The sequence below is a fragment of the Dermacentor variabilis genome, chromosome 3, assembly GCF_050947875.1.
Source record: "Dermacentor variabilis isolate Ectoservices chromosome 3, ASM5094787v1, whole genome shotgun sequence".
In the NCBI taxonomy this organism is placed as follows: domain Eukaryota; kingdom Metazoa; phylum Arthropoda; class Arachnida; order Ixodida; family Ixodidae; genus Dermacentor; species Dermacentor variabilis.
Window position 1 is genome coordinate 29485657 of NC_134570.1, and position 12159 is coordinate 29497815.

General features: G+C 47.7%; 1 protein-coding gene across 3 annotated transcripts in view; it reads left to right on the plus strand.

Moving 5' to 3' along the window:
- spen (spen family transcriptional repressor split ends) overlaps positions 1-10980 on the plus strand; it is a 194079-nt gene extending 183099 nt beyond the window's left edge. For all 3 annotated transcript variants that reach the window (XM_075684609.1, XM_075684610.1, XM_075684611.1), the window contains exons 13-17: positions 217-885; positions 1714-2697; positions 3474-3674; positions 6173-6331; positions 10028-10980. In XM_075684609.1, coding sequence (XP_075540724.1) covers positions 217-885; positions 1714-2697; positions 3474-3674; positions 6173-6331; positions 10028-10156 — 2142 coding nt within the window. In that variant the 3' untranslated portion in view covers positions 10157-10980. The remainder of the gene's footprint in view (positions 1-216; positions 886-1713; positions 2698-3473; positions 3675-6172; positions 6332-10027) is intronic.
- Positions 10981-12159: the final 1179 nt, after the last annotated feature.

The following is a 12159-nucleotide window of genomic DNA, read 5'->3' on the forward strand; positions in this document are numbered from 1 at the left end:
CATTGCATAAGGAGAATGTAGCAAACTGTCAATAATTTACATACATAGAAATCAAGATATGAAATGTGGTCTTCTCTTAACAAAGGGAACTCTAAATTAATATGTCAGCACAGATTATAGCTCAGTTCTAGTATATGGAGGTTATATACTGGGAGTCTTATGTCTTCGGTGATTTTCTAGTGTTTCTCATTTTTTTTTCAATTTTTTTTTCTTCAGGGTCCACCAACACAGCTGCCAGTGGCACAGCAGACCCACCATCACCCACAGCAGCACATTCAGCCACACCAGTCACATCCGCAGCAGCACTCGCAGCTGCATGTACCATCACCCCACCAGCAACTGCTGCAGCAGCAACAGCAGCATCAGGTGCCTCAGCAGCAGGCTTCCCAGCACAAGGTGTCTCAACACCACCACCAGGCACTACAGCCACCACAGCAGCAGCACCAGCACCAGCAACAGCAACAGCAGCAAGGTCCAGGCTTGCACCCTCCACACCACCCAGGCGAGATCAAGGGTGTGCCAGTGTCGGTGGCCCAACACCTTCAGTCGCCGCCGCAGCAGCCGCACGTGGTCGCCACGAGTCACATCAAGGCCGAGGGCTTCGCCATGCCATCACAGGCTGTGGGACGTGTGGGCCCAGCATCTCGCACACCTCCAGCCCCTGTGCCACGCCAGCTGACCCTGGTGGAGGGAGTCGTGCCAAGCAGAAGCCAGGGCCTGCCACAACAGCAGGGTCCTGCCATCATGACCCAAGCGCCCACAAAGATCCACGAACCGAGGACACCAGTTGGATCCAAGGGGACCATGTCAGGAATGCAGCATGCAGCCAAACAGGCGGGCGGCTTCCTGCAGCCACCGTTTGGGGGCTACGAGCCCTCAGGCATGGTTAGTCTAGCTCAAACGCCTTTTTTCTGGTTCTCATAGCCCATAGTGATTCACCTGTACTATTTAACAACAGTGTATCCCTCTTTTGTGGTTGCATTGTCATTTGCTCCATGCACTCCAACCCATTTTTTATTCTTCTGTAAATTTCCTCCTCATGACAGGGGACCCTGATCATGAGAAGGAAATTCACAGAAGAATAAAAATGGGTTAGAATGCATACGGCAGACATGGCCAGATCCTGACTGGAAGCTTACCACTATCATTGAAAAGAAAGATGTACAATCAATGCATTCTACCGGTGCTAACATACGGGGCAGAAACTTTGAGGCTGACAAAGAAGCTCGAGAACAAGTTAAGCACTGCACCAAGAGCGATAGAACGAAGAATGTTAGGAGTAACATTAAGAGACGGGAAGAGAGCAATGTAGTATATCAGAGAGGAAATGGGTCTAAGGCTTAGAAAAATTAAAATGACATGCAAAAATACAGTACAGGCTCGATCATGTGTCTAGTTTTTCAGCTCTCTGTGCTCACAGCAGAGACCATCGAAAAAATAGTAGTGAGACTGGTCAGTCACCTATGATTGATTTTCAAATTATCATGTCATAATCGCATTTACGTGACTGCTACAAATTCTGGCACTGCGTAACGTCTGTAGCACTGAATAGAAAGGCCTTGTGAAATACGGTGTAGCGTTTATAGAAAGAACTAAGAGGGTTTCGATGGGCACTTTCTGGTGTAGGCAGTAGGGGCAGACTGCCAACATCAGCTTGTGTCTACAGCTCACTAGGCACAAAATGCTGATTTTAGTCTATTGCCACATTTACAGCCTGGCAGCTCGCATGCTGCCACTGGTGGTTCAGCTGGGGTGACTCCACCAGGCGGAGGCGTGATAGCTGAGCTCCTGCAGAATCCACATCTGATGCAGCAGCACAAGAACTACCAACTGGCTGTAGCTGCTTCGCAGTACATGGGAGGCGGGCCACTGGGGCGACCGGGAGCGAGCTTGCACGTCGGTGGCCCCGGCCAATCTGCCACACCGCCCCAAGAGCTGCTGCACCTGCGCCCTTCACCTGGCCAGCAACTGCTGGTGGCAGGCCACCTAGGCATGCACACGCCGGACCTGTCGGCCTACATGCACCACCAGCAGATGCTGTATGCAGCAGCGCAGCACCCTCACTATGCCCTGCCACCCGAAGCTCAAGGGCTGCGATTTGCATACCCGCCTGGTGGATTCCGAGCACCACCCGAGCCCCGCGACGGTGTGACCAAGGAAAGCCGTCCACCACCACCCCTCAAAGGAAGCGATGCAGAACCCACCTTAGCCGAGGGAGCACCCAAGGATGTTCCCAGCAAAGAACTGCTGCGGCCACCGTTCCCACCATTGCGACAGACGAGCCCCAGGGTGGCCTCCTCACCGCAGGAGCGAGTGACGGACTCACCCGCGGTGGCCAGCCCCTACGGTCTGCGGGGGGCCGGTCACCTCGGGCCCACAGACAAGGGTCCCTCCTCAGACGAGCCCCCCAAGCCCCCTGCTGCCCACCAGGGCTTCCATGAACCAACGGGGGGTCTGGGGGGCTCACCGCCCTTCCTTCACTCACCTGGTGGTGCGTTGGCCCTCAAGAAGGAGGCTGACGTGGCCAAAAAGGGGGTTCCATTCGAGCGACGCCAGACGGGCCTCGAGGCACCTTTGCATCATGGGCCACCCCCCGCACATGCCTTGGCACCTCCACCTGCTGCACCTAGATCTCAGCCACAGACACCACCGCATGCCAGCCAAGTGCCTCCACAGGGAGACTCCTTCCTATTACAGGTAAGCGCACAGCAGCCTGTCCACCTGCATAATGGCATCTTTTTGCTGGACTTCACATTTAGCAATCACTGTTGTACCTAGCAGAAAAGAAATTCTAGCATCTACAGATACGAGTATACATTTCAAAACTGAATGTGACCATGTAATGCATTGTGTTGTCACATGTAAATTAAATGATGGAAGCTGGACAGGATGGACTTACAGGCCTCTGCATAATCTACACTTGGGCACTTGCGATGCATACACAGGGACAAGGGTAGATGATATAGTTCTATGCTATAGAAGGATCATCACCTGGGTTAGTTGGTAAGGTGTCATAACGAAAAAGGAATAAGATTAGAAGAAGGATACAAAGAAAAAGATGACACAGGCACATGAGCCTATGCTATGTCAAATTCTCTTGTTCCACATCCTTACTGCGCAAGTATACTGTAGCTTGCAGTTAAACCTGCTGTGGTAAGCTGCACACTTCTAAATAAAAGGTTGTGTGCTATGCCACCATAGTTCATAAAACCAGCATAAAGATTGTGTAGAGACGATGCTTAACATTGAACACAATGACAAAAAGGTAATACAGAAAGGCCTTAAAATTGTTTTCTCTGTGTGCAGTGTCGTCAAGTTTCTTGCCTTTTCATTCTATGTTTAGGACTTAGTTCTTAAACTTGATGTGCAGAGCAAACTAGTTTACCAGTTCTCACAAAGCTAATAACAACTTTTCACTTTAATGAGTTAAGGTGCTCTCACTGATTACTGAAACACTAATCTTGTGTGTGCAGCGCTACCCTGTCATGTGGCAAGGTCTGCTAGCCCTAAAGAACGACCAAGCAGCCGTGCAAATGCACTTCGTTTCGGGCAACTCGAGGATTGCTGTCGCATCACTTCCGCCCATGACCGACGGCTGCACGCCACCAGTCCGCATCGCCCAGCGGATGCGACTTGAGCAGACCCAGCTGGAAGGAGTAGCTCGAAAAATGCAGGTGAGTTTCATTGCCATTTCCATATCCAGTGATATGGAAATGCACTCTTTGTAGCAGTGTTACAGCCCACACAAATCTAGGGAAAAAAACAAGAAGGTACAGGACTGCTGTCCTGTCCCTTGTTTTATAAATTTTATGTGCTGTAACACTGCTATAAAGCATGTATCACCAACTAGCCCGCCAGCAAACGTTATTGAACCTGCCATAGTTGTATTAGGATCATAGTCTGCTGCTGAACTTGTGGTAGCAGTTTCAGTTTCCAGGTGCTGTGGGTGAATTTTGACAGGGGTGGAATGCAATAGCACTCACGAGCTAAGTTATTGGGCGTGCGCTGACAGCCCTTGGTAATGGAACTTAGTCTGGCGCCCTCTACTGTGGCAAATCTCGTAGCTGCTGTGTTGCTTTAAGATATTAGACCTCGTAATTCAATAAGTCACTCAAACAATTAATTAAAAAAGGCAACTAGTGATTCCCGGTTAGTCCTGTCTTGCATAAGCCTAGCCTTATCTACTGTATGGCAGATCTAGGCTTGTATTCACAATGTTTCTGTCAAATTAGACGGTTTTTTCATTGGCCAGCGCCAGCCGCTGATGATAATGATAACCCAGTGATTGCAGTGATGACTGCCTAAGGTAAGATTTGTGGCTAGTGAGAGGGAGATTGCTAAAGAGGGAAGTTGAAAGCACATTCATTGATTGTGCTGTTAACCATCTTGTGCACAATTAGCGCCTGAACATTGTTGTATACTATATGCAAGGGTGAACGGGAGGACAGAAAAAAGGTGAACGTAGGAGAACATCTAACTCTGCACGCAGAAGCTACCTACAGATGTCTTTTTAGTGAGAAAGTGAAATGTGAGCAGTCCTCTTGAGCCTGTCGTTGTGTCAACCGCGTCTTGTTGCAAGGCCAGTGCATGAACAGTAGCCATGAACGAAGTCCCGACTTTTCGTGAAATTTACCAGGCTACAATCAGCCTTGACTTGCACTCGGACAAGTCCACGTGGCTAAAGCAGGCATTCCACATACCGTATTTACACGATTGTAAGTTGACTCGAATGTAAGTTGACCCCCCCATATCGCGTGACAGAAAAAAAGAAAAGAGAGAGAGAGCATACCTGGAGGGCGCATTCAATAACGAAAATTTATTATTAGTTGACATGGTCACTCGACTACTCATCTTCACTAGTGCTGCCATCGTCATTGTTGCTACGGTCCCACAGCGCGTTGTCATCCTGCGAAATTTCACATTTGGCAAACGACCACACCACGACATCTTGTGGAACAGCAGCCCACGCCGAATGCACCCAGCCACACACAGCCGTCAGGGAGGCTCTTTTGACAGGTCCGGTTGGCGTACTTTCGCGGTCTTCTGCCGCCAGCCACTCGTTGTACTCACGGCGGAGCAGGTCCTTAAAAGGCGAAGATCCGGGCTTGTTTCATGACCATGTCGCACGTCACTGGCAGGGACCGATAGCGCATTTCAGCGATGTACGCCGCAAGCTTAGCCTACAGCTCTGGAAAGCGTCCAGACTTCGGCACGTGGGAAATTCCTCACTTGCCGTCACAGGTGAAAATTTCGCTTTGCTGCAGTCGCCACTCTCGCACCACCCGTTCAGAAACATCGAATTTGTGGCCCATTGCGCAGTGATTTGTTTCTTCGGCGTAAAGGATGGCAGCCCTCTTGAACGCTGCTGTGAACGAGTGCTGAATGATTAGTGGGCCTGGAGCACTCATGACGACTGAGGAAGCATAGAAGTAGCACGTAGCCGGCAGTCAAGTGGAACGCGTCAAACGAATGCCTTTCGGCAAACTACAGAGAAAGCTAAGCGCAACAGGCAAAGAGAAACCCGCGAGCGATGTCTGCTCTTCCATGAACTATCGATGCTCCCCGCAAGCGCCACTGTTCTGTGGGTGCCGCCGCGAACAGAACAGCGGCGCTTCCATCAACTAACGACACCCCCCCATGAGTGTTGTGTGCACTCTAAAACTCTAAAGAATGTTGAAAAACCCTTCCGAAAAGCAAACAAACACGCGGGATAGCGAAAGCTATAGGTAGGGCCATAGAGCAAACATAAAATTGTAACTACGTTGTAGCTCCCGTTGGTCTCTCTTTTTTGGCAGTGCCAGGTTTCAGTTTCGATTGTAAGTCGACCCCCCACTTCAGATTTTCAAATTTAAGAAAAGTGGTCGACTTAGAGTCGTGTAAATACGGTAGATGACGGAAAGCCCACACACACACACAACACCCATTTGCCACTTCAACCGAGCATTGTGAAATTGCTATAGACGAATTAATTCATTGTGGGTTTCTTCTATTTGTTGTCATGGTCTGTCCAGGACTATCTGAGGAGCTGCATACTCCCACGCTCATTGGCTGAAAGTAGCGGCTCAGGCAGTCTTTGACAGACTGGGATGACAAATCAAAGATATTGAATGCTACCACAAGGTCCACAAGCAACTGGCATTGAGTCTGCATCGTGTGTGCCTTTTGGTTCCAGATGTTGGACGAGCACTGCATCCTGCTGGCACTACCTTGCGGACGAGACCACATGGATGTGCTGCAGCAGTCCAACAATCTACGCAATGGATTCATCAATTACCTGCAGCTGAAGCAGGCTGCTGGCATTGTCAACGCGGCTGCACCTGGCTCTCAGCAGGTGAGCATCTTAGCCAAGCAGTACAGTAAAACCTCGTTAAACTGTACCCGCTTAAACAGTAGTTTCGTTTTAAGAGTAGTAAAGTCAAATCCCCGACTCAGCGGCCATTGCACATAATGTGTTTTGCATCCGCATAAACCGTACCAGCTTATTGCGTACGCATCGGTTAAAACATAGCGTTTCAACTTTTTGTCGCGCAAACACGGCGGTGAGCCGTCTCCATAAGGCGGCCCGGCAGAACAAGCCTCAGAGATCGGAACAACGGCCTCCAAGCGCCCTGTGCGTTTGCGCGAAGCCACGTCAACATCAACATCATTTCGACGCCGTGCTTTCTCTATGGCCGTGCCAGAGAGAGTTATGGTGTCGTGCAAGCGAGGACTCGCGTCGTTCCGAAGCTCGGATAAAAAAGACGCCGGGTGCTCAGCATAGAAGAAAAATTAAGACATTGTCCGTGCTGTCGAACGTGACACGAAGAAGTCTGCGCTGGCACGCAACAGGGATCTGCTGCTGGCTACGGTGTGTGGCATTTGGAATGCTAAGAAGTTGCTCGGCAGCGCTGCTGCGACTGCGAAGACATGTCGACTACGAGGTTCGACTTTTCGCCATCGGTGCCTGTGTTGTTGCCGAAGTGTCGACTAGCGGCAGTGATGAGGACGATACGGAAAACGATAGCACGGGCAATTCAAGCCTGACAGTGGCAAAAGCTGCGCGTTACGTCAGCCTCATGAATGCAATCGTTGCGACGAGAACAGGGGCGCGATAACGTAATTCTATTCCAAATGAAAAGTATTCTAAACTCCGGCATCCGGCAAAGAAAAAGGCGCCCCCGGGACTTCTGCAGCACTACTGCGCACGTGCACGGAGAATATGTAACGCCAACGAGGAATCTGCCATGCGAGTGTTTGCCGAGAAGAGGGGGCTGGCTGAAAAGCTGGCATGCAGCTTCAGCAAGTTTGAGGCCGCTGTCGTCGTCGTGCTAGGCCGCCGCGGCATCAAACAAAAATAACACTTTTTTCATGCGAAATGAATAAATACTGCATGTTTTTCTCCCCTTTCATCGCACTCTCTCTGAGTTCCGTTTTCGACAGGTAAGTGGGTGATCTCATGCTATTCGGTTAAACAGTACTACCATTTAGTACGTGCTTTTTCCAAGCTCCGGCCAACTACGGTTTAACGAGGTTTCACTGTAGTAGTAACCGTTGCGCTGCAGCCCTGAGACAGGAAGTGCTTGGTTGGCTGGCCACACTTTGCTTCAGTGAACTTCGTTACTGCTATAACAAAGCTGGCAATGTAGGGCCTATTATGGCTTCAATAATAGCATATATTTTGTTGACATGTAGTTTAAAGCAAAAGCGTGAAAAAAGTGGCTAGATAATCTGAGCACTAGGTAATCAGCGCACTGCAGCCATGACATGAGAAATGCTTGATTGGTGAACTGATGTTACCGCTATAATGAAAGTAGTGATGTAGAGGCTGTCATAGTTTCAATTATTATAGCAGTTATTTCTTAGTTGCATACAATTTAAAATGTGTAAGGCAGCAGCAGAAAGTTGAAGTAACTCATAAATACACTCTCGTACATTTGTCCCATCTGATCTATGGAAATGTGTGTTTTGGGTGCTTGCATCACTGATGAACAGCAGACAGAGCTCATCTTCAGCAAAGGCTTGTTTGACTCTTTGTGGAGGTAAATAATCTCCTAAAAGAATAGGTGTGGTTACGTTGCATGTAATACAGTCGCCGACCGTTTATTCGGACCTCACGGGGACTGCGAAAATGTCCGAATAAACAGGTGTCCGAAAAAGCAGATTAAGAAAGAAAAATGAAATCCTTTATTTCCACACACTTATTCGGGCTCGGCAGTAGGCTTGAAGAAATCGTAAATGCGCCGTAGCACGCTGTTCCGTTTACGCGCAATCAGATAAGCCTGAATCTCGGAGAGGGTCGTACGGTCACTGTAGGCAAATGAAAGCACAGTCACTGCTTGTACATGCTCCGCATGCGACGGCAGCGTAGCATATGGTGCGTCATCTTCCGACTCAGAGTCATCGTCCGGCAGTGCAGCAGAAACCTGACGAATGATCTCGCTGTCATCGAGTTCTGCGCATGTCAGTACAGCAGTGTCAGTACCTGTAAAACTGTCAAATGAGACGGTGTCCGGAGTCGCAATGCAACCACTGTGCAGGTCTCGGCAGAACATTTTCCGCGTCAGTAGGGAGCACATCGGAAGGCGACAAATCTTAGGCCTCCCGGCACCTGCTTGCCGGCATTCCCCGGCGCAGTCTGCGCGGGCACTGTCGGCGCCATTAGACACTTGACGCAATGTTTCCGTATGCCGTGTTAAATCACTGAAACCTCGACACAGCACACAAAGCAAACACCACCGTGCCGACACCAGTCGCACAAATGAAAACCGTGGCCTGCTAGCAGCGTCGTGCGCGAAGAAACAAATCAGCTGCTGGATTGTCTTGACATGGCTTACTAAGCTGAAACCGGAACTGCTGTAGAACCACTCTATTGAACCAGGCAGGAACGATGATGATGAGCGGTGATTTCCAGTAGCCCCACTTCGTGGGGCAGCGAGGAGGCTCCATTCAAAACAAAAATGGCGTTCAAGAAGTCGAACCATGCACCGGTCAGAGTCTGTGCATGGTGCTCTCGATGGAGTTGGCTCAAGGAGTGTCCGAAAATCAGACGAGAGGTTGCAAGGCGTCCGAACTTTCGGAAGTTGTTATACATTATGGTCTATGGGGAGAATGACGGTGCCGGGAAGATGACCGAATAATCGGGCATGTCCGAATTTTCGGAGTCCGGAAAATCAGTCGGCGACTGTATCTTGAATTGAGCGAGTTGGTCACGCACATCGGAAACACTTCACGGCACTAGAAACGGGGACAAAACACGCACGAGGTATGGCGCCCTTGCTGTATGTGTCCCTGTCTGTAGTGCCTTCAAGTGTTTTCCGATACATAGCATGCATTTCATAGGATGCACTGTCTTGTGTAAATTTTATTGTGGATTAACAATTGCTGCTTGTTTATATCACACTGTGATGCAAGAAGTTTGCACAAATCTATGAAGGGATGTGATATCAGGTAAGGTAGAATCGCGTTAATTCAATCTCCAAGGGGACCAAAAATTTATTCGAATAAAACGGGAGCTTGAAATAAGGGGAGCGAGCCCCCTTTAAATATAGCACCCGATCAATCAAAACCGTCACTGGGCTCACATTGAAAAAGTCTTATCTTTCCTATATCAGCGCACGACATCTGCATCTGCATCATTTTTATTTTTTTGTAACAAAAGACAAATTCTGTTCTTATGTGAAGTTTATCAAATTTCTGATGTTTGTTTCTTTAGTTGTATCATCTGTATTCCATTTGTCCGCTCTAGCACACTATGATTCCTCGGTAAAGGATGTTTATAACCAGTAATAAAGCCAGTACTATAACCAACATTTCGACATTATTGCAAAGAAGTTGCTGATACACGTACACTTACATGTAAAAATATTAGTCGGTGCACTTTATGCCACAGGTCAGTGATACTAATGTCAGAGTACCAAGCGCGTGTTCATTTTAACAGCGAGACCATGCTGTACATCTGTGCACCTCTTTTTGTGGGCAATCTAAACATTGCGTCTAAAGACCAAGAAATGTACTGAGGCTGTTCGTTCTCTCTCCCCAACTTTTGCAGCCAGCCTACGTGATCCACATCTTTCCATCCTGCGAATTCTCCAACGAGAACCTCGCACGCATTGCACCAGACCTGCTACACAGTGTTAGCGACATCGCCCACCTGTTGGTCATCATCGCCACAGTGTGAACCAGGGAAGGGTGGGATGGAGACGACCCGTTCCTCCCCGCTATCCACAACAAAAGATCTCGTCGTCACTTGTCCTCGACAACAAAGACTGTGAAGTGTGAAGAAGTCCGTTGTTCCGCAAACACGCAAAAGAGAAGAAAAAACAAAACCCAAGAAACCAATGGTGCTCTGCTAACAACTTCGTTATCTTTTGGCCACTTGCATATACGGCGCAGAGAGTTTTATTGGAGATAGAGGGACGGCAGCCCGCGTCACCACCACAACAAACAACCCGCTCCATGCCCGACCCGTCGCCATCGTCTGTTTTTCCCTGGGATTCTGTGTCACCGTCTTGAGCACCGTGCACGCAGTTGATTGCTGCCGTCCCTCGTCTTCGCCCCTGTTTTTTCGTTGTTGGAAGAGAAGAGTAACTATGTCGCATTGCATTTGGGTCGGGCTCTCCGGTGGGGTTGGACAAATCGAAGAATGTGTGGGGACACTTGTGCACTGGGGAGGGGGGGGGGGTTTGGGGGGGGTGGGAATGGTGTTTTCGTTTTGTCAAGAGTGCTCCTGTCATTCATTATCTGTCTTGTACATAACTGATTGATGTGCATGTGTACATATATTTATGTATGTAAACATACAGGATATATATATATATATATACACATATTATGTATATGAAGTAATAATCTCCAGTTAAAAGAGCATCGCCAGTCTTTAACGTGGAAAGCCGGTTCGGACGTTGGAACAGGTGAGAGAAGAAAAAAAAAGAAAGAAAGAGATGTGCTGAGAATGCGAAGAAGAAAAAAAAAAACGCTATATATAGATGCAGGCTCAAACTACCATGTGATATAAGTAAATAAGGCTAAGATTTTCAGTGTGTACATATTATTAGCTGAGGTGAGAAGAAAACGTGCTCTCCTTCAAGAACTGTTGTCCAATGCATGTGTGTGTATGTATGTACGTATGTATGTAGGTGTGTGCATATTGACAACAGTAGTATTGTACAGTTTCTGTATAATGTTCACTCATAGAAGGCGAAAGAGGGGAGATGTTTTCAAGTCAGGGATTTCATTGCCACACACACACATACACGTTACGTAAATAGTGTGCAAGCCGTGCTGAAGGGACACGTCTTCATACCGAGTGTTGTCACGAGCTCCTGCTTCAGTGTGTAAACAACAACAAAAGAAACAAAAACATGGTTGTGGAGAGCGAGACGCGAGCTGTAGAAACCCCCCAGGATTTTGAGGGTTTTCTTTTTCGTGTTTTTCATGCCCCATGTACATTGTGTTGTTGCATCATACACCATTATTTTCTTTTTTGCTGACATGGACAATATGTTGCATTGATGTAAAAAAAAGCATTAAGAGGCTTTTTTGTCTTTTTTTTTTTTCAATCGTCGGTCACTTAAGATTGTTCAGATAGTGTACAGTGGTCTTCTGGTTTTCACATTTCTCATTTTCATTCATTGTGTTTAGTTGTACAGAAGAAAAAAAGATTGTACCTGGCATAGTTTTTAACTTTTTTTTTCTTTTGTTATTGTGGTAGAATGAACTTTTGTGCATTTTATTCATGCTTTACAAAGGGATGACTTTTTTCTTGCTTATGGGGACAAGATAATTTCATTTCCCCACCCCCTCACTGTTTTTGGGGAGGCAAGCAGTAGTCTAGCGCGACTGTAAATTTTGTACATAAGCTGCTATGTGTGTATTGTATTGTCTGTACATTCAACAACAAAAACCTTTCTCTTCAAAATTTTAAAGGAAAAGGGGGAAAAACAATTCTTTGTGATGTCTTTTCAAGCCACACCTCACATGTTTCAAAGTGGAAAAATAAGCTTGCTTGGAGGCGCACGGCAGTGTAGATAAGTCGAGACGATGGTCATCGATCGATAGGAGGTCACGAGATGTGAAGGTTTTTTGTGTGTTGCTTTTTTACCCAGTGAATCAAAAGCAAAATTTATAGTTTGCTCACATGTATAGTCGTCAAATTCATTTTAATCGGCAACCAAAATGGCA